Source organism: Hydra vulgaris, chromosome 06, assembly GCF_038396675.1.
Source record: "Hydra vulgaris chromosome 06, alternate assembly HydraT2T_AEP".
NCBI lineage: Eukaryota > Metazoa > Cnidaria > Hydrozoa > Anthoathecata > Hydridae > Hydra > Hydra vulgaris.
The window spans coordinates 16,108,087-16,132,500 of NC_088925.1; the positions used below are offsets into that span (position 1 = coordinate 16,108,087).

Consider the following 24,414-nt stretch of genomic DNA (forward strand, 5'->3'; position numbering starts at 1 on the left):
AACAATATATTCTAGTAAAAAAATTTTTTTACATAATTTCTTCATCTATATTATAGCAATTTAAATCTTGCACTGTGAAAGTACCATCAGTTAAATATTCAATTGTTTGAGGAATCTAAAAAAATTTTACATTATGTAAAGTTTAAATACTTAATTCATTACAAAAATTTTGCATGAGTAAATGTTGATTAAGTTATTTTATGTTAAGTTAAAAGTGGTACCAAAAATAACTTACTTGTGTTAAGACTTTTGCAATATGACGATACTTTCCCTCATTTCCTACATCTTTTGGAAGCATTGTAAGATAATATGACCCATCTTTGGAGAAGTATGGCTTCACATACTATTTTCAAAATGTAATAGAAAAAAAATAAATAAAACTTTAAACACTTAAGAGCTATTGTCTGAGAAACCTAGGCATAATAAGCAAATTCTGGAAGTGATGTCTTCAAATTGTCCTCATTTTCAGATATTTTGTAAAAGACAATGAAAGTAAACCACAAGTGAATTTTTTTTCAAAATTTCCTATTTATTTCGGAGAAATTGGGTCCCAAAATTTGGCCCATGTTAAGAAAATATTTGCGCATGGACTGCAATTGCTGCTTTGAGGGGCAATTTTAGCAACATGAATATGACAGACACATTTCTTTTTAACTTTTCTGCTAATCTGGGTAGATTTCTACAGTCAAAGTAAAAATTCAACATGGTTACATTTTTGGTTGTCTAGAAATCAAGGACCGAAACCACAAAATTTGAAATTTTACCCTAATTTTGAGCTCTAATATCTTTTAAGACCAATACTTGCACACATTTTTTTAGGTGTTTTTGGAAGACACTAAGGCATACATTGATTTTATGGAACAAAAATCATGTGCGTGCAAGGACCTGGAAGGAGTAACCTGCCAAAAATCACTGCTTGCATTTAATGCGCTTTAACAGATTATCTATAGTATAATTTATTTAGTTTTCTTAAACATGCAACTTCCAATATCTGAAAAAAAATCCATGTGCTCAGATGATAAAAAGCCTACAGAAGTCCTAGAAGTAGCCTTATATTGCCATATTTTTACTAAAAAAATACTCTAGCAATGGTATAGATAAGCTTAGCAATGGCTACTTTACAGACTTAATAATTAGTAATGTAATTAAAAATTTTAATATAATACTTTTTTATAACAGAACTGTACAAGAGCACTTTACAAAAATACATATAGCACTTAAAATGAACATAAATAAAAATTTTCTAATATAATATATTATATCAGGTAGAACATAGTATTTATATATATATATATATATATATACATATATATATATATATATATATATATATATATATATATATATATATATATATATATATATATATACATGTATATATGTATTTATTTTATATATTAGATAGAACATTTTATTTATCACATTTGTAGATAGAACGAGATAATACTGAGGAAACGAAATGACTGCCAACTCGGTGTGATATTTGTGTTAATGACTACTTGCTACATACCATGCTTTACTCGAGTTACATAACATAAACTTCTTTCAGCAGTTTTCAGTAGAAAAATTGAAATTTGTTAGTAAAAACAGCATTTGTTTAATTTTAGTCAATAAATAATTACCAATAAACAAAATATGTCAGAGAGCATGAATAAAGTCAGTTCTAATAAGAAATGCATATATTTTGATAAAGAGAAGACTTCTTGTGGTCCTTTTATGCGTTGGAACAAAGATTGAATCTTTCAAGTTAATGAATTGACTGCTGACATAACAAATCATCTACAAGCTTTAAAGGTATAAATAATATAATATTATTTTCTTTTTAATTAAAAGAAACAGGATTTCCGACTCCATAGATGAAAAATCCATTATTACTGTTTTATAGCTACCACAGACAAACCAGTGGAATGAATAAACCCTGATTACAAGCTTATCTTTCATGCTTTGACTCATTATATGCGTACCATTGTTTTTCTTTGGGTATTGACTAGAAGCAGCCAAACAGTTGCCAATACCCAGGACATGAACTTCAAATTGGTAATAGAGCACCAAAAATTAGATCCATCCTTTTGAACACCCTTGCTGCTTATAATGAAAAGAATCCACCACTTCCTATTGGAGCCATATTTTACTTCAGCCACCTAAAAAGTATTTCCACAGACAACAACATCGACATGGTAAAACCAGCTCAAACACCAATAAAGTCTTGCTTTCCTTGACATATATGTTCCAGATATAATAATCATTTCAGATGAAACTATCAAAGAATCAAAAAAAGCAGCTAGCTCTTTGTATGAAGCATTTGGAGCAAGCCCATTGTCCTTTCAGATAAAGTGAAGCCAAATAGAAGACTTAACCCCAGGAATTAAACAGAAAGTTAAAAAGAAATTTGAAAAATTTAAAATGTAGCTTGAGAAGATATTTGCTGAAGCAATTGCACCTGTTCAATCAGAGGCACTAATTTCTCAAGTTTCACACAATGAGGATGAAGATGCTTCAACTCAACTGGCTCCAGAAGACCTTGTTATACCAGTTAAGATGTTTTAAGAAGGCGATTCTTTAGGACAAATTCTTTTGCTTTCAGTTATTAACCATAACAAGTACACTAAAGAAACATTAATGAAAACCTTTGATTGCAAAAAATATCAAATTGAAAAAGCACTCAAGTTGCAAAAAAAAGCAGAGGATTTTCCATACCAAAAAAAGAAAAGATAAACATGCTGAATGCCACAGGTTTGCTGCAGAATGTAGCTTATGATGTAAATTAAATAAAATTTGACAATGGAGAGGAACAAAAAGTGGTTAATGCCATTTTAATGATGAAGTTAAGCATACAATCACATTTTTATAAAGAAATTTGCCAAGAAACTAATTATCTTCCTATGTCAGATACTTCTTTATGGAGAATTCTTTGTGGAATAAAACCTTCTCAAAGGAAAGCTTTGGCTGGTCTTGATGATGTCACGGCAGCTAGCATTGATGGGTTTCAAACTTTGATTGCATTTTCTAAAAAATGGAAGTATAAAAATATAACTATGTTCCTAGAAAAGGGTAAAATGTATCTGAAGAGTAATTATCCTTCCAAATGTAGTAAAAATTCCATTTTGCATAGCACTCTTATTCTTTTGCCCTTTCAGATATAGATCCAGACTTGAATCAAACCACTATAGCTGCTGACGATGAACAATGTAATGACTGTGCTAACCACATTTCAGCAATCAACCAGGTTCATGAGTTAGTTGAGTTAAAGTATATAGAAGATGAACATAAGTTAAAGCATATAGAAGATGAAGATCTTCTATATGCTTTAAATGTGGCTACAAAAGATGCTGAAGCCTATATGAAGCATCAAATACATATACAAATACTGTGATGCACAACAAAAAATGGCCAAAATAATTTTTGGCTGAAAGATTTTTGTCAGAAAATTTTACTAGCTAAATTCCGTGAAAGCCAAAAGGATTATTTTGGGAAAAAAAGAATGACTCTACATGTTGATGTCTTCTTCCATAAAAATGGTCAAATGAAAAAAAAAAAAATTCTATTTCATTGCTGTCTATAGATGTCAGCAAAGCCTTGTTGATGTTCTCAGTCTTGCTGATGTTATTTTGGCCAAAGTTAGAAATGATTTTCCTTGTTTAAAAAACCTTTATGCTAAGTTAGATAATGCATATCTTATCATGGCAACTTCTACTTAGAAGCCCTTTACAAAGTTTGCAAAGCAAAACAATTCTTTCTTAAAAGGTATGATCACAATGACCTGTCACATGGAAAAGATGTGACAGAGAGTCAGCAGGAGCTGACTCTCTGTCACATTGATCTTTTCCATGTGACATGATAATGTGGAGATACTTCCGAATAGGTAAAGGTAAAAAATGGAACTATACTAATGTGACATTCCATTCTTCAGTTCAAATTGTTAAGCCCTATAGTTCAACTTGCAAAAGTTATACCGCACTATCAGTTTCCAAAAAAAAAATGTGTTGATAGAAGTGTTAACACTTTTAAGTTTTGTACACAAATTGGTTGTGCTGAATCATTTTATGATACTGGAGAAGAATGTGGGAAGAAAATGAATCCAGAGCAAGTTCATCAGCAGCTGAGGAAAATGTTAAAGCCAATTGAATATGTAACAACTCTACAAAGTTGATCATTATTCTGTAGGCAAGTAAATTAACTTGTATATTTACAAATAACCAAAGTATATATGATAAAAAATGTGACTTTTTTCTTTTCTTGGGACTTGAGATAAATATTAAGCAATTTCCTTTATCCTTCAAGTGTAATTTTTTTGATGGAGTAAAGAAGAAAGAACAGGAAGGTTGGCAACCTCTTTTTGTGAAGAGGTTAACTTAACTGATAATGTGATTGATGAAACTGATGATGTGAGAGATACACCTGAAAATGAAGAAGATGATTTAAATGACAATATTCAGTTGATTGGAAAAGATTTAGCAGCTGATTTTCAAATGGGTGATTGGATTGTTGTTCCATAGTGTATGAATTGGTATTCTGCAATAATTCAAAATGTAAGAAGTTATAACACTAAAATATTGTATTTTTATGTTTTGAGATATATTACAAAATTATTGGTTTATTAACCATATTAACTAATTTCAAGGAATATTTAGGAAGCAGCAATGATTAGACGTTACTTTATCTTTACCTTTATCTTTAACTATTAAGTCAATGATGATGATATATGTGTTTCTTGTTTGGAATATTCTGCTGCACCTGGAGAGAACTAATCAAAGAGGTGATTATTCACTCTCAAAAGATGATATTGACAACTTCTGATATATTTTTTTGTAATTCTTAGAAAACTGTATTTCCCATCAATTTTAAATGGAAAAAAGTCTAGAAGTTTAATGGTTCTTTCTTTCATTGATAAAGTTAAAAAATTAGTTTTTATCAAGTACTCTGGTACTGTTCCAAGGAAAAATTGTCTTAACTAAAATTTATAATTATACAACTAATTATTAAGACTGTAAAGTAGTCATTGCTAAGCATATCTGTAACGTTGCTAGGGTATTTTTTAGTTAAAAAATTGGTGAAATAAGGCTACTTCTAGGACTTCTGTAGGCTTTTTATTATCTGAGCACATGGATTTTTTTTCAGATATTGAAAGATGCATGTTTAAGGAAACTAAATAAATTATACTGTTCATGGCAGACCAAAGGCCATGGTTGTTATAGGTAATCTATCAAAGCGCAATGAACGTAAAAAGTGATTTTTGGTAGGTTACTTCTTCCAGGTCCTTGCACGCACATGATTTTTGTTCCATAAAATCAATGTATGCCTTAGTGTCTTTCAAAAACACCTAAAAAAATGTGTGCAAGTATTGGCCTTAAGAGATATTAGAGCTCAAAATTAGGGTAAAATTTCAAATTTTGTGGTTTCGGTCCTTGATTTCTAGACAACCAAAAATGTAACCATGTTGAATTTTTACTTTGACTGTAGAAATCTACCCAGATTAGCAGAAAAGTTAAAAAGAAATGTGTCTGTCATATTCATGTTGCTAAAATTGCCCCTCAAAGTAGCAATTGCAGTCCATGCGCAAATATTTTCTTAAAATGGGCCAAATTTTGAGACCCAATTTCTCTGAAATAAATAGGAATTTTCGAAAAAAAAATTCACTAGTAGTTTACTTTCATTGTCTTTTACAAAATATCTGAAAATGAGGACAATTTGACGACATCACTTCCAGATTTTGCCTGGATTTCTCAGACAATAGCTTGTAATCAAAACAGTATCTTGAATATTAAAAATCAAAAATATGTAATATGTTTTGTTATAAAATGGCCTTTTTTTATATTAACTTTATGTTATATTTTTTTATATACTAAAATCATGACAATCATTAGGCATTTCTAAGAATATTTCTAAGAATATTTTCTAAGAATATTTAAACTTTCAAATAAATAGTTTGTTTTAGGCTTACATATATAATGTGAATGTTTTCATAAATAATGTAAATATTTTGCTTTTATATATAATGTAAATGCTATGCTTTGAAATATATTATAAGTGTTACACTTTCATACAATGTAAATAATATGTCTTCATGTATAATGTAAATACTACACTTTTGTCTATAATGTAGGTGATATGACTTCATACTACAAAATTTTTTGCTAAAAACTTTAATGAAAGCTCTTAAATATATATTAAAAATACACAATACATCTATCTATAGGCAAAATCAAAAATAAAATTCTAATTTATCAAGAGAACATACGTCATCATCAACCCATCCATTTATAACTTTGTGTTTTTCTACCTAAAAATAAAAATATGTCTAAAAGAGATGAAATATTTTTAAAAAAAACTCATTCTGGATGTTTTTAATGATGTACTTACAATTACTCCTTGTGTTTCACCAGGTTCATACAACATACATATTGTATTAGTCTGTTGACGATTCATCCACTGAACAAAAAGTCTTGCATTTTTATTCCATTTCATTACAGCATAATAGTAATCACTAAATTATAATAGTTCTTTAAATTCATCACAATGTTTTTTTTAAAAAGTTACTAAAAACATGTCACAGAAAATAAAATAGTGAAAACAGTCAGACATGAATTAAAAATTACAACCTATTTGGTAGATGAAAAAAACTATGTAATGTACAATCTCATTTAAAAATTTAACTTTTTCAACCTTAGACTAATAACCAGTGACCATCCAGGTCATATTTTAAATTCAAAATATATTTTGCAAAAAACATCTGGAAAAAATCTAGAATATATTTTATTCTATTTCCCTCTTCTTTAAAATAACAAGGGAGAAGATTGTAAACATCTAGATTAATTGTAAACATTTAAACAGCCAAAAAGTACTAATTTGAATATAAGTAACAAATTACATTCACTAATTGTTAACAACAACATTCATTATTTATTAACAATAACACTCACTATTTGTTAATCAAAAACTGAGCTTTGGAACATTTTTAACTTTAACTTTTTACTTTACTGTTGTCAAAACAAAAGAAAGAAAAATGTTATCAGAATTGTTTATAATTGCTCTTAAACATAAACATTGAAATAATAATTTTGTAATATTTTCATATTAAATTATCTGCAAAACTGTAAATATTAAAAAATGTTACTTAATGTTCTAATTTTGAACTATGTCTTGAAAAAAAATAGGCATACTTACTACAGTAATTCCTTAAAAAACAAAAATTACAGTTAACTGTGAGTCCGAAAAACTTATGTTTTTACTAGAAATACATATCTTTTGCCTGAATATGAATATTTGTTATTTACTGTAGCTATAAATAACAAACAACGTTTTTTTTCATCTAACAAAGTAAGTAAAAAAAGGAATAGAATTACTTTAAATTAAACATTAAATTAAAATCTTCTTTATGGATTTATTTTTTTATTAGTAAATGATTTTTTACAATATTTTTAAAGACTACAGATACCATCGTTATCAATCATCATTATCAATCATTGTCAAAAGAAAATTGAATCAACACATTAGTTTCCTAATGCAAAAAAAAAAAATAGTTTTCAAAACCAGGTTGTGATGTAACCTCTGTCATCCTTATTCAGACCATCCTTTGAAACCTAACATTCATAACCTTGTATCTTCAATACCTTTCACAATTTTCTATTGAAACCATTAATTTTTTTATTATTTACTTTGATAGTATTTTTATTATTAAGATGGTATGTTACCACTTTGCTTTGGAAATTAATGTTTTAATTTTTGATTTAGAGGAAATTACTGCATTTAAAAATCTTAGAATAACAATATGAAAATGTTTAAGCCATTAATAGCCACTTTAAATCCAATTAAACAATGAAAGACATATATTTAAATTTATACAATATAAGACTGAATACATATGCATAATGAATTAATAATGGAATGTAAAATCAATTTCTTTACAAAAAAAACCTTGATCAACAACTGTTTAAAAGAAAAAAGTTAGTAGTGCCTGTGAAAAGTTAGTGGTGCCTGTAAAATAGCTAGTAAATATTAGTAGTGATTGCTCATAAAATAAGATTAGATTAAAATATAAGATTAATTTATAGATTAATATAAAGAGATAAAAACTGAGCATAACCAATACTTTGAAATAAGCACTTAAAAAAAAAACCAAAAAAATAAATTGCACAAAGAAAAACTAAAAATCAATACTACACTCCAGTTTTGTCAATACTTACAAAAATCAAAACTGTAAGCTCTTGTACTTGAAGGTAAACTGAAGCTTATTTTCATAGTTGCTGCACATTTGCTACTATCTGTTCTCACTCTTGCAATATTAAGTTTGTCCCAAGTGTGACAAACTTAACATTGAAAAAAGTCGGTAAGTCCTAACCTCATTGAGTGTGGCAGGATGGACAGCCTCTTTCAAGTTAAAAAACAATTTAGCTGCACATTTAAAAAACAATATACAAAAAAAAATAATTATATAAATTGTAATTTTCAAGTAATGTTAATAAATTTATTAGAAATTTAAGGACACAGGTAAAATGCAGAAATGTAAAAACTTTCAGTAATGGTAAAAATTTTAAAAAGACTTTCTATGTATGTATAATTTACTCACTTAAACTACCTCTGCATGTTAAGTGAATTTTATTATTTATTTATTTTTTTGTGCTTAAATTGCAAGTTTTTAAAAACTTTTTGGCAGTGTGAAAAAAAAAAAAAAGAACTGAATCGCAAGTATCTCTGAAAAGAAGCTATTAACTGACGCTGATTTATTTGATAGGCAAGCTGATAGGGAAATTGTTTATTTTGTTTAAAACTTATTAGCAATAGAAAAAAATGAACTGAATCAACTAATTGACCAAACTTAACATTAGCTATAATATCATTACCTTACTAGTAGTTTGGAAATGAAAAACAATTACAAAAAAAAAAAAACAATACTAACTTTTAAGTTTTTTATTTTTTAGTACCATAAATGATGTCATAAACAAGAAAACAAATGCCATGAAAATCATGCGGAAAGGTTTTAGCTAATCAAACTGTAAAGTTTGAACAACAACAAAAAATCACCTGAAATCATTATGTAATACTTATTAAAGCATATTAAAATTCTCAATAAGTATTACATTATTATGAAATAATAAATAAATATATATATATATATATATATATATATATATATATATATATATATATATATATATATATATATATATATATATATATATATATATATATATATATATATATATTCATTGTTACGTTTTTGTGAGTGTTGTTTAAGGTAAAAAAGTTTGTAATTAAAGATCTTTTTAAAATGTTTTGACAATTACTTTTAAATAAACTTTATATGTTCAAATGAACAATGTTCTATGATGATATTCAAATGACCAGTATAAGAATTTTTAAATAATCTTTATATGTTTAAATGACCGGTATAAGAATTTCATTAAGAAAGTGATAAAAAAGTAAAAAAATATTTAAAAAACTGTAAAAAAAACAACAACAAAAACGAATTAAAAAGCTATTTATATACTTGTTACTAGTATTAGATATAAGTTTGGACTAGTTCTCTCATTGATATTTAAAATTAATAATAATTTGGTTAGCTTTTGTCTAGACATTGAAAAAATGTAACTCACTTGACACAAAAATATTTTTCAGTTAAAAAATTGATTCTAAAACCTCTCTATACATGTTTTCACAACTTTCAAAGTAAGCAGTATCCTTTTATTAAAAGATCCATAACCTCATCATTTAAAATCACATGTTGTATTTAAATTTATATTCCCTAGCTGTAATGTGATTTATATTAAATTAAAATCAGAAAATATGTAAAAAGAACATTTAAAATCAGAAAATATGTATCTGAACATTTAAAATCAGAAAATATGTATCTGAACATTTAAACTCTGATGTAGCCTCTGTTATCTACAAATATCTCTTAGCATCTTTAAAATATAAAAACTTAACAATCTCCGACTCATTTGTTTTAGATCAAGCTTCTTCAAAATATGATTAAAGGCATTTTATTTATTTGAAAAAAAATTGACTTAACACACAAGTAAAGAGCTATATTATAGTAATAACAATATAGACGTACTCCATCATATCACCTATAAAATCCACACAAAAAAAATTAAAACTTCAATTACTTATTTTCTACTTTTATTTTATTTCTTACCTTTATAACCTATGTAATTAATTTATATTTTATTTTTTTAATTATGCATCACTAGAAACCCTTGTTAATAAAACAATATGTAAAAATTTTGAATGGCGCTAAACAAATTCTTATTTATGCAGAAATCATTTTATACCTAAAGATGCCTTTTGATATGGATGAAACATGTGTTACTTAGAATAAAATTTGTGTTACTAAGACCATTGGGAACATTTTAACACCAACTATTAAAAAAAAGTTTTTACCCAGTAGATATTTCGATTGGTGGTGCAAGAACAACCTTTTCTGTTAAAATAAATTTTACAACTGATTGCAAATCCACAATCATAATCTTGATTAATGGGTTAGGATAACCAGCCTAAAAAAAAAAAAAAACTATATGTTGAAAAATGTTTTTGAACAACAGAGTTATAAAGATAATATAAATTTGACTTGGCAAATATAACAAAAGCAATTTTTTAAAGTAAAAAGGCCCTAACTACTTTTAGGTATCCTAGCCTCAGCTACTTTACCCATCCCTGGTTTCAGATTATAACTTTTTTACCTTTGGATAAGCAATCTTCTCTATTACTGTGTAAGAATCATCTTGAGAGCCATAGCGAGGAAACTTGTAGTAGGGAACACTTGTTGCATTAAAATTAACATAGGCCATATATCTGCCATCAGCAGAAAACTCTAGTGCATGAGTAGATGCAAGAATCTCCTCTAAAAAAAATATTTCATTTTGATTACCTTTTATAGTATGAAGTTATTGATTGGCTCCAACTACATTATTAGACAGATAAGTATACTGGATTAAGTTAAGATCAAAAAGTTTAGATAAATCATCTTTTTTATTGTTTATAAAATATTCTTAATGATCTTATAATGGAGTTTTAATGTTTGAATTATATAATTTATAAATGTGAATTTACAAAAGTTTTTGTAAAGATAATTTTAAAAAGTTATAACTTTAACATTTTAAAAACTTTTTCATTTTAATTTCTGAGCAAAAAAAAAAGAATAAAAAATTATCAAAAAGGAAATTAAAAAAATTACAATTTTTTATTATATACTTTTTTCACATATATAAAAAAATATAAACATTTTTTCCAATAGAGTGGAGAAGGGTTTAATTTGATATTGTGAGGCTTAAATTATAAAACTACTGAAATAAACAAAAGGCCTTTGTGTGACTTATTTTTAACTATAACAAAGAAATTGAAGAAAAAAAGAAATAATAAAACCATCTGGTTCTATAAAACAAACAGCATAACTCTTTAAATTAAAATATTAAAAGAATAAAGAATGATATTTACTTAAGTAAGTAATTCGTTTTTTATTCTATAATTTTAATTAAGAGAATTTGAACATTATTTAATTATGATGTATATATAAATATATATATATATATATATATATATATATATATATATATATATATATATATATATATATATATATATATTATATATATATATATGTTTCTATATATAAATATACTACATATACATATACATATATATATATACATAATAGCATACATATATGCATACATATGTATATACTTACAATACATATATAAGTGTATACACATATATAAATATATATATATATATATATATATATATATATATATATATATATATATATATATAAATACATATATAAGTGTATAACACATATATAAATATATATATATATATAAATACATATATAAGTGTATATATGTTAATATATATACATATATATATATATATACACATATATATACACACATATATGTGTATTTCTATATATATATATATATATATATATATATATATATATATATATATATATATATATATATATATATATATATATATATATATATATATATTATATATGTATATATATATATGTATATATTACATATATATGTATATATTATATATTGATATATATATGTATATATTATATATTGATATATATATATATATATATATATATATATGTATATATTATATGTACATATATATACATATACATACATAACATACATATATGCCTACATATATATTTACATATAACATACATATATTCATACTTATACATGTATACATATATAAACGGTCTCAAAAAAACAAACTAAACTTAAAACAAATTTGAAAAAAAAATAATTCAAAAACTGAAAAAAAGAAAATATATCTTTACAATAAAACTATAGACCAAAGATATACTTAAAAAAATAAAACTATAAATATAAAATGTGTGTCTCTTGTTTTAACTTTAAAGTGTTTCACTTCATAGACTTTAGAAAAGATTGAAATTTTAAAATTATTTTATCTAAACTTAATTACTTTAAAACTTAATAAAAAAAATAAAAAACATTGATATTTTCTAATAACTACTAAGTAAATAAAATATAATTAAAAAAAGATCATTTATAAGGATATAAACCTGCCGAAATATGAAACTAATACTCATGTCTCCATTAAAGTAAATTAATTAACTCCTACGCTGCCACTGTATTATAGGAATAAATTATTACCTTTGAACTATTCAGTGAGACAATTAAGTTTGACTTTTAAATTAGAAAAAAATTATTTTTTAATGTTTTTTTTTTTTTCTGGTTTATCTTTTGTTTATTTTATCATTAGCTAAGTATTCATTTCTCTTTTCAGTTTATGGTTTCTTTATTTCTAATTTTCTTTTTAGTTTAGTTAGCTTTTTTCAGTGTATTTTTAAAATGCACAAGTTACTAAAACATTCAAAGAGCCATGGCCAAGCTCTCGAAATAAAATATTATATGCATGGTATAGATAAGGTGTGCGCCCTCTCCTTACAATGTTTAAAATGCATCAATTGATATGAAATGTTTATTTTAACTTGACTCTCGGAGTAGTAGCCTTGTTTGCTAAGGTTTGTGTTTCAAATTTATAGTGTTGAATAATTGTAAAACACAAAAAATTTAAAAAATAAATACTTATCTCAAATATGGCGGCCCTCTGGGCCTTAGGAGGTGAATATATTTGAGATAACCACACAAAATTTATATCTACTGATTCAGATTTCTACCCAAATTTTTAATCAATTTAAATCTATTGAAGCAGATGGCTATTTCAACATGATGTCATCAATGACATATTATTTACGTCTAAATCTGCATTTAATAATATTTGCATTTATTAATATTCTACATTTAAAATTATTTATATTTTTTATTAAAAATTTATTTTCAAAATTTAACCTTCATATACCCAATCAGGTACACCATTGAATATTGTATTTGTTTCACCGTCTTTAGTTATTTGATAATATTGCATTTGAAGCGTATCCATTGTGGGAATAAAGTAAATATTACTTTTATAAACAAACACCTAAAAATTAAAAAAAATTTAAGTTTTATTAGAAAATTTGTAACTATGTAAGTAAAATAAAACATTACTGACATAAAAAAAACTAAAATTTAGTCTTTTAAGGGAGATCTTGAGTTAGATAAACTTCAACTTGTTTGTTATCATTTTTACAATTCCTCTTGACATAAAAAAAATATTTGTAGACACCAATATTTATTTTATCCGTGTCTTATAAATGTTGTTTTCATGTCATTAACCTTCTTCGAAACTAAACAATCATAACTAAATAAACTTTAAACAAGATATTATTTTCTAACTCTTTCCTAATTATCTGCCTTGATAAAAAAGAACATAGTATCTGTAAAATATTAATCTTGCTGCATTTTTCAGTTAATTAAACCAAAAAACAAAAAACAAAATTTTATTTTATAACATTAAAACTCAATAATAGACAACCACAAAACAAACAAATTTTAAAAGTTTGTATGGTTTGCATATGAAAATTTAATATATTGCAAATTGTGCAGGATGAATATTTTATGGATACTGTTTTTTTTTCTTATCAGGGCAGTTATAGCATAATACTTTTATTTAATAAGTTTTTGTAAGTTTAAAGAAAGAAAAAGATCATACAAGGGCACTTCCATTTGTAGACCAGCTAGCATATCGAATTTGATCACCTTCATTAGTAGGTGGCTTTATTCTTCGTATTATTCTAAATAAAATAATCATTGTGCTTTGAAACTAAAAACTATACTGTTTTAAACACTTTATAAAACATTTTTATCAAAAAATATAATGAATAGCAAAACATGGTCCACGATAAATTAGCTTTAGAAAAGGATAACAGCTATGGTTAAGCAAATCCAAACAAAAATTAAAAACCCAGAATCCAAACAATTGTGCATCTATAGCAAACAATAAATATAACAAGTTTGTTTTTTGAGTCGATTTTTAAAGACTTCTACTTCATCTTTTCGAAACTTTCCATTTAAAATTGATTGTTTATTATTATAAAATATATTTATAACAGTTGTGTGAACATAGTGTCTTATTTGAACAGTTCAATTGCAGCTAGAGCTGAACATTTAAGTTTGTTCTGAATATTTAGTTAACAGTAATTCTTTTGTCATTTCTAATGTGCAAAATAATAAGCAAACATTTTCTATCATGTTTTTATAAGGTTTGGTTAAATTTCCTTTTAAGAGTATTTCCATATAAAGTTATTTTGTTAGTTTGAAGAAGATTTGACACAAAGATTAACATTTAAATTTGGATTTAATTTTTTTTTTCACATAAATCTTCTATTTTATTTTATTTTATAATAAAAGTAAAGCTGTTTCTAGTTCCTTTACATCATTATTTATTGGTATTCATTATTAAATAATTTATTCTCGAAATAATAAGAGCAACTTAAAGTATATATCAGACCTTGAAAGCATTATGCCGTTTGCATTTTACGTACAAAATGACTAATTTAACAACAGCTATTTAAGTTGCTTCCAAAACTTTTTACATTTGGAATATTTGCAGTCTTTTGAAACAGTTTATGTGGAAAATATTAAGCAGTAATGAACTGCTGTAAAAAATATTTTTACTGCAATTGTAAAATAATAACAGATAGTTAAATAAAAATTTTTTCAACTTTCCGTTTAAAAAATTTCTTAATTCAAATTAAATATTAAATACAGTACAATCTCTCTAATTCAAATCTTTTGAATTCGAAAACCTCCATAATTCGATTAAATACAAAGTCACCATAAAATGTGCTTAAGAAACTCTTACATTCAACTTTCTATAATTTGAATCTCTAGAATTCCAAAACCTCCACAATTCAAATAGATTTTTTAGACCCGTCAGTAAGATTCTCTCTGTAAACCAAACTTTTTTAACTTCTGACATGTAAAAAGCTTGTTAAACCGTCAAACTATTTTTTCATATTTCAAATGTTTTGAGTTTTTGAAAAATGATTTGTGTGAATTATTTTCTGTTTAAAAAAACACATGGCATCAAATAGACTGTTTAAAGAAGACAATTCAAAGTGGAAATAGAAAGCTCTAATGGAATTAGAGAAAGGAAAAACAAACAAAATAGTTTCAAAAATCTTTGATATTTCACCAAACACTCTTTCAACCTGAAATTTTTTTTTTTTTTTTTTTTTTTTTTTAATAATTCACCTCCTCAAGGCTAAGAAGGCCACTACAGATGAGGAGGCTACTTAATAGTGGTTATAACCCTCTCTCACCTCTATAACTCCGAAACACGAACCTTGATGAACAAGGCCGCTGCGCGGAGAAACAAGTTGAGCGCGGTACTACCAGGGACGTGGTGGGAATCGAACTCCGAACCTCTCGCTTACGAAGCGAGCGCTCTACCACTACCGCATATGTTACCGCATATTACGAAGCATATTACTGCATAATACCGCATATTACCGATATTATATTATATATTACGAAGCATATTACCGCATATTACCGCATATGTTACCGCATATTACGAAGCGAGCGCTCTACCACTACACCACTACCGCATATGTACCGCAAATACGAATAAAGCTAAAATCTTTGACAGTTTTTGTCAAGGAAATTTGACTAAACGGGTGAAAGCTGACATGTATTACCAAGTAAACAAAGCAGTTCAAACAAATCAGTGCTGATAATGTACAAATTAGTGTTTTGGTGGTAAAAAAAAACCTTTATATTTTGCAAAAACAATATTCATATGTTAAAATATTATCGATCGTTCTAATAAAACAACAATATATAAAAAACTGTTATACATCATAAAGTTGTTTTATAAAAATGAATGATCTTAATTGTATTATTATAAAAGTTCATTCATTTATCTTCTTCCTTGTGAATAAAAATGTCATCATATATAAAAATTTCTACAACTGCTTTATTAACAAGTAGGAGAGTGACAAATCAATTATAAAGACTTTGGTAATTAAACTTCGAATAGTTGGATACTTGTAAAGTTGAGATAATCGTTTTATGATTGATAACCTGAATAACTTGATAACTTTATATCAGCACTCAATTTATACTATAAAAATCGATTAGCAGTCTGTTGATAAATAAATAAGATATTCGATTTTTAATAACAAGTTATATACTAGTATATTAAATAAACTGCCACCTTTTTCAAAAACAACAGGAAGTTAACAGGGAAGTATACAGAGAAATATACACTTCTTTAAACAACTCTAAAGTATGACAAACTAGTTTATCAACCAATTAAGCAAAATGTGTGTTTATACAAAAAAGACATTGTCTTTATTATCTAACAGTTCCTATTGTATAAGTTTACAAATTTCAAAAGAATACTGAAAATTCAGACTATTATATGTTAAATTCTTTTGCAACACATGCATATGCCTGCATTTAAAATGTTAATTATTTATCTTTTAACATAGCACAGAATAATATGGAACAGTTATAGCTGTTTGAAACAACTTGTTCGATTTTTTTTTTTTTTTTTACATCAGAACATTCAAAAATTATCTTTTCATAATTTTTTTAGCATATCCTGAATGAAATAGTTTCATTTTTTAACTAGTAAAACAAACAGTTTTACAAAATTACATCATTTAAGGAGTTTTTTAAAAATAACTAAACAAAAACCTAAAAATATTTAACTTTATTTTTACCAAAAAAATTATATTTTGCACGGGCTTTATTTCACTCGTGAAAACTAATTTGCATGGGTGTGGAGGGTATATATATATACATATATGTATATATAGAGATATACATATATGTATATATATACCCTCCACACCCACATATATATAGATATATATATATATATATATATATATATATATATATATATATATATATATATATATATATATATATATATATATATATATATATATATATATACATATATATATATATTTTAAAAAACAAACTTTTTACTTAATAAAACCATTTTATTAATTCTAAACAAAACAATACATGTTTCGACTATCAATAGTCATCTTCAGTTGAAGTTTAATTTTTAAATTTGTTTAAATACCTATATAGGTGATTTTTTCAACACCAACACAAAATGTAATAATCTGTGTACAAACTATTAATTTAATTACAAAAATACAACAGAAACTATTATAAGAATAACAAGTCATACTAAAAAACAAATAGGAAGTGACGAAAGAATAGGTTAATAAAAAAATACATAGAAAGTAATAACTAGTAATATAAGGCCTTGTAGTAATATAAGTAATAAAGTAATAACATTTACGCTTTTTCTGTTTGTTGGTGAGTAGAATGTAACATGGTGAGTAGAATGTAACATGGTAAGTTGGTGAGTAGAATGTAACATGTTGTTTAAAAAGAGCTCTTTTAACACAAAGAAGAAGTAAGAAACTTGGATAAAGAACATAGTTCTTTATCCAAGTTTCTTACTTCTTCTTTGTGTTAAAACATAATCTAGTTTCAAGAGCCATCACAAAGAGGCAAAGTGGCAATTTACGAAGCATCCTTGAGTGAAAGGAGTCTCATGCGCCAGATTTTTGTTAAGCTTTAAGCCCTATGGAGCATTGAACTTTCCACATGTATCTGATCAAGTCATTTGTGCAAAATTATAAAAACTTTTGAAAGAATACGAGCACTGCAGAAAGATACAAAACTTTAGTGCATTGAATGAACAGTTTTGCAAAGAGAACAAGAACCTGTATAAACAGCAAATTAGGAAAATGAAATAAACCTGTATAAACTGCAAATTAAAAATGAAATAACCAACCTGGCCTTTGCACAATTTAAACAAAATTGTGCAAAGGCCAGGTTGGTTATTTCACTGACAAATCTGCTAATGCCTCTGGTGAGAGCATCGAAATCCCAGCCCCTGTGCTTAAATTGAAAGATGGGAAAGCTTTAACAATTACAGAAGAAACTCACTATGTGTTAGAGGAATGCATTATGAAGTCCTTTTAACGATATAGCAACTGTAAATAATGGCAAGAAGATAGGCGCTGTTGTTTGGCAGCACCAAATGTTTGAGAAGAAAGGTTAACACAAACCCAAGTTCATGAGTTTCCAACACCATGCGCTGGATTGCATTCTTTGCATTGTCAAGTACTATGAGCTCAATGGATTGACTAAATCACTAAACACTGAATACTTCTTTGTGAAGGACTTGATGTGCAACTATGATTAATTATAATCAGCTTTCAGCAGCGGTAAAAATGAGAATAACAGGTGGCTAGAGAGACAATATTAAGTTTTGTTACTGAGATGAATGAGATTCACTAATGAGTAACCCCAAACAAACATCAGCAATGCACGCTGAAACTCTCAAACCATTTTAGCCCTTCTTGTGTCTATTCTGATGCCTGAAACCTGCAACAGGCTGCGTAAAAATCCTACTCGTGGGTCTACCACTGATTTCGCAGTCAATTGTTCCACGCTGAAAATTTTAATGAACTATCTAAAGTGCTGAATAACTATTTAAAAGGTCTCAGATGCTTGCAAAACCAATGGAAAACATGCATATCTCCAATCAACAATGCCCGAAGCAACCAGTGCAGTGAGCGTGCGATCGTAGTTTTCCTAGACCTGTTTGACTCCTGCCGCAATAAAGACAACCTCCTACTAAGATTTATCCTGTTTAATAACATTATTGTAAATAAAATTATTGTAAAGTGAACAATATGAATTTTTAATTTTAGGATATGCACATTTAATCGCCCATATCCTAATATTGGTGTTGACTAGCAAACATAACATGATTATACTGAAAAAAATTTTGAGACATTTTTTGCAGTAACAGTTTGTTTAGTAAAAGAAACTTATTTCATAACAGGTAATAAATTTTGTAATAAATTTTATAATAAATTTTATATTAAATTAATATATATATATATATATATATATATATATATATATATATATATATATATATATATATATATATATATATATATATATATACATATTTATATACATATATATATATATATATATATATATATATATATATATATATATATATATACATAAACATATATATATATATATATATACATAAACATATATATATATATATATATACATAAACATATATATATATATATATACATATATATATATATATACATATATATATATATACATATATATATATATATATATATATATATATATACATATATATATATACATATATAAATATATATATATATATATATATATATATACTATATATATATATATATATATATATATATATATATATATATATATATATATATATATATATATATATATATATATATATTTATCCAAACTCGGCAAACCAATATAAACATAATACTCTGCAAAAATAATACAATAATTACAGAACTTATTTCTATGTTCAAATCTCACCCTGATTTCAAATCTTTAACATAATAATCAGCATAGAAAGAATGTCTGTAAAGCTAAAAAAAATTACAATTTGACATGTTAATATAAAATTTCAGCACAGCAAACAAAAAAAATATTCACAAATGTGATAGTAAAGTGAACAATATGAATTTTTAATTTTAGGATATGCACATTTACATCGCCCATATCCTAATATTGGTGTTGACTAGCAAACATAACTTGATTATACTGAAAAAAATTTTGAGACATTTTTTGCAGTAACAGTTTGTTTAGTAAAGGAAACTTATTTCATAACAGGTAATAAATTTTATATTAAATTTTTTGCTGATTTTTTTTACTGTAAAACTTATTTACAAATAATATTTTTTTGTTGCAATAATCAGTTGTTGTTTTATATTTAATGATGCAAAAATGACTGAATATTACTAATCTACAAAAAGTATTTTTATCATTAAAATACTTTTTGTAGATTAGTAACATTTGTTTTATTTAAATTTTTTTTTTGCTTAAAATAAAATAATTTCTTTTCAAAATTATTTCATTTTAAGCAAAAAAAAATTTTAATATTACAAAAAAAATCTCTAAAGAAAAAAAACTTAAAATCCCTAAATATACTTTAATGTATATTGTATTATACAACATATATTCGTCTAATTCTTAAAACAACCTTTTCCAATTTCAGTTTTAATTTTAATAAACCAAGAGAGAGAAATTAAAAAACTTTAAACATTACTTAAATAAAATAAGTAATGTCAAGGTTTTAAAATTATGTATTAGTTATTTTACGCAGCATTTACACAAGTATGATATTTGTTACATTTATACATGCCTTGTGAATCCTAAAAATATAAACTCAAAGAATATTTAATCATTAAATTGTACAAAACTTACATGAACAGATTTGTTTGAAAATAAAAAGTAATTTCGATCTGCTGAAAACTTCTTCACTCTATCAATTAAACTCTCTTGCTAAATAGAAAGATGTATTTTGCAAGAAATATATTTACGATGTAGAAACAATGCAACTTTTATGACATAATATCAAGTTTCATTTATTTATTTATTCAGTTATTATTATTTATATATTCAGTTATTATTATTTATATATTCAGTTATTTATTAGTATTCATAAGAACAACTCTAAATATTTTGGAAGTATGACTCCAAATTATTGTACTTTTTAATTTACAGATAATAAAAAGCTTTTTTAAATAGTTAACAATCAATTAAATAAAGCTAACAAATTTTTAAATAAAAATATTAAAGGCATATATTTATATATTTTTTTCATAATTCAATAAAACCAATAATATCCTACTTAAAATACCAAATCAATATACAATAACACTATTATTCAAATAATCAACTTCAGATAATCAACAATAAAACACTAATATTCAATAATCAAATTCAGATAATCAACAATAAACTTTTTAAGTGTTTAATAGAATAAAAATTTGCATTGCAATTTTCATAAAAATATTTTCATATTACCACCAAAGTCAAATTAAAAAAGGAAAACTCAAGCTTGGGTGTAAATAAAATTATTTAAATAATCATTACAGTTAATACAAACATTCAGTAATCAACCAAATATTTTTATAAAAAACTTTGCAGAGTCATAAAACTAATATTAGACTTTAAAACCAAAACAAGATAGCAAATAAACAATTTAATAAATAATTTAAGTAAGTTTACTTAATTCTAACATTTCTTCTAAATGTTCATTTATGAAATAAATGAAAAATCAAAACAAATCTAAGGATCTAGGATCCTAAAGTGCAAATATGTATTGGCACTTTAGGATCCTTTAAAAAATTTAACTTTATTGGTATTTCATTAAAATCTTATTAAAACAACACGTATTTTTTTCTTTTTATACCAAGTATTGAAAAAAAAACTAAAAAAATTTACTTACTGCTTCTTTTCCATTAATAATGGGATGTAAACTGGGGCCATCCATGTCATATAAACTGATGCCATCAGATTGTTCATGAATATACTCATGATCTATATACAATTATAAGCGTTTACATATTGCGATGAATAAAAAAAAAAAAAGTGTTTACACCTTATAAGTTACACCGAACATTTAAATTTATTTTTTAATATTTCACCCTTATAAGTAAATATACTTTAAGTATCTTTTACTTTTTTCCTTTATAAATAAATATACTTATAATTAATACCTTTATGAATAAATATACTTTAAGTATCTTTTTTTTTTTTTAACTTGAATAACTTACCAATAAATGTTTTGATTTTAACTTATCAGCTTTTTCAGAACTTTTATTAAAAGTAAATTAAAAAAAGATTACAAAGCATATATATGATATATAAATATAATAGAATTTATTAATACCAATGCTAAAACAAAAAATTACAGATCACGTGTTGCAAAATAAGACCAAGACTATAAAGCAGACCTTAATGAAGACAAAAGTAAAATATAATTAGAAATAGACAAAAAAACTTTCGTTATTAAAACTTATCAAATGTAAAAACTTATTCAGAGAGGTAATAACTTTGAGAATACTTTCTACATGCAAAACAAGGCAAATGAAATTATTGAGTAAGATTATTTATAAAACATACAAGTTCAGAATTCAATAAAAAAAATGGTCGAGAATTTTAAGATCCAAGCTAAGGACCTAATTTTCAATCTTAAAGGTATTTAAGATCTAGTATTATTAAAATATAAAAAAAAAATTGTTATATATTATAGTTTTTACAATTTTTAGAAAAAGTTTTAATTTAGAAATAATTTTTTAATTTTTGTTTAAAAAATTTGTTATGCAATAAAAATAAAAATATTAGGCCCATGAAAAAAAGAATCAAGTGAAAAATGATTTCATTCAAACTTTTTTGTTTGGATGATGAGAAATAAGTATTGTTGACAAATAATATTTATCAAAATTTTATTCCTTCCTTCACCTACAACCATAAAGTGGTTGTGAAGAAAAAGCAGCAAATACTTGAATGAAAACTAAATACAATGGTCAAACCAACTTGTCTATTTTGTGTGACTTTTTTGTAAAAAGTTTATCTTTTAATATTTTAGGCTAAGTACACCAGCATTAAAAAATTGCTTTTTTTTCCAGAATTGATGTGGGCAACTATTGTATTTAGTAATTTACCGTATATGATATATAGCAAATTACCATATCTTAATATATATAAAGGGCAATGTGTGTGTGTTTGTTTGTTTGTTCTCTATAGAAATCCAAACCGCTGGACCGATCTCAATGAAATTTGGCATGGGGGTAGTCCTCGAGGGGGAGAAGGTTCTTAGCTGGGTTTTGACCCTGTACCCCGACCCCTGGGGTCAGAGGGACCATTTTTTGGGACCATTTTTGGGCCCATTTTTGTGTACAGATATCAGGTAAGCGAGTTTAAATATTGGCCCGGGCAACGCCGGGTAACTCCAGCTATCTTAATCTTATCTTATCTTAATCTTAATATATATAAAGGGCAATGTGTGTTTGTGTGTGTTTGTTTGTTTGTTCTCTATAGAAATCCAAACCGCCGGACCGATCTCGATGAAATTTGGCATGAGGGTAGTCCTCGAGGGGGAGAAGGTTCTTAGCTGGGTTTTGACCTCGTACCCCGATCCCCGGGGTCAAGGGGGCCCAAAAATGGGCCCCCTGACCCCGGGGTCAGGGGGGACCATTTTTTGGGCCCATTTTTGTGTACAGATATCAGGTAAGCCAGTTTAAATATTGGCCCGGGCATCGCCGGGTAACTCCAGCTAGAGTTATATAACACTTAACAATTTGTTTTGTTGTTTTAATAGTAAGGTGGTCAGCTCAAATTTATTAGCTGTGCAAATGTAAAGTAGTTTTCCAGAGAACTTAATTCAAGTGAACTGTTAAATTAAAAATAAAATGTTATTAATTTAGATGCAAAAAAAAATATTTTTTTTTCTGCAACAAGGCTTTTATTGATATTTGATTATTTTATTGTTTTATTATTATACAAATACCAGCAAAAGTTATATAACTACTTTGCAAAAAAATAATAATAATTAGAGATTCAATTTAACTCACAAATAAATTGGTAATCCAATTCAATTAGATTTATAGACGCCTTAGTAATATGAATGTATTAATCATAAACTTAGATGTCTAAGTAATATAAACGCAAAAAAAAAAGTTTCTGTTACTAAAAAACATTGCATCATTTGTGTTTTTCTTGATTGATAGATACTTAAGACAAAATCATTATCCAGTAAAGTTTTAAGGTTTTAAGGTAATGAGATATAAAAAATTGAAGAAAAAAAAATTATTAGCTTCAAGATAAGATATTAGAAATTGGTTAATTAAAAGATAATTAAAATGGAAGTCAGAGTAATTTTGGTTGTCTTATTATGACTATTATCTATAATTAACCTATTTCTCTGGAATGACAGGTAGAATGAGGCAAATAGATTCAAAAGTCAAATTAGAAGAAAAGTTCAGTTTCAACTAAGTTAATGACAATGTTAAAAATTTTCCAAAAGTCTTTAAAACTTCACTTTTGAGATAAGACACAAGATTTAGTAAACTGAGAATATTTAAACTTTGTGTCATGCAGCACCTTTGTAAAT

General features: G+C 25.6%; 1 protein-coding gene across 14 annotated transcripts in view; it reads right to left on the reverse strand.

The window, feature by feature from the left end:
• LOC100201649 (prolyl endopeptidase FAP) overlaps positions 1-24,414 on the reverse strand; it is a 104,805-nt gene that overhangs the window by 41,641 nt on the left and 38,750 nt on the right. For all 14 annotated transcript variants that reach the window (XM_065799357.1, XM_065799346.1, XM_065799352.1 and 11 more), the window contains 11 exons: positions 21,748-21,839; positions 20,721-20,798; positions 19,830-19,882; positions 14,089-14,170; positions 13,347-13,476; positions 10,680-10,840; positions 10,381-10,493; positions 6,361-6,484; positions 6,239-6,280; positions 236-343; positions 33-115 (listed from right to left, as the gene is read on the reverse strand). In XM_065799357.1, the coding sequence (XP_065655429.1) occupies positions 33-115; positions 236-343; positions 6,239-6,280; positions 6,361-6,484; positions 10,381-10,493; positions 10,680-10,840; positions 13,347-13,476; positions 14,089-14,170; positions 19,830-19,882; positions 20,721-20,798; positions 21,748-21,839 (1,066 nt within the window). The remainder of the gene's footprint in view (positions 1-32; positions 116-235; positions 344-6,238; positions 6,281-6,360; positions 6,485-10,380; positions 10,494-10,679; positions 10,841-13,346; positions 13,477-14,088; positions 14,171-19,829; positions 19,883-20,720; positions 20,799-21,747; positions 21,840-24,414) is intronic.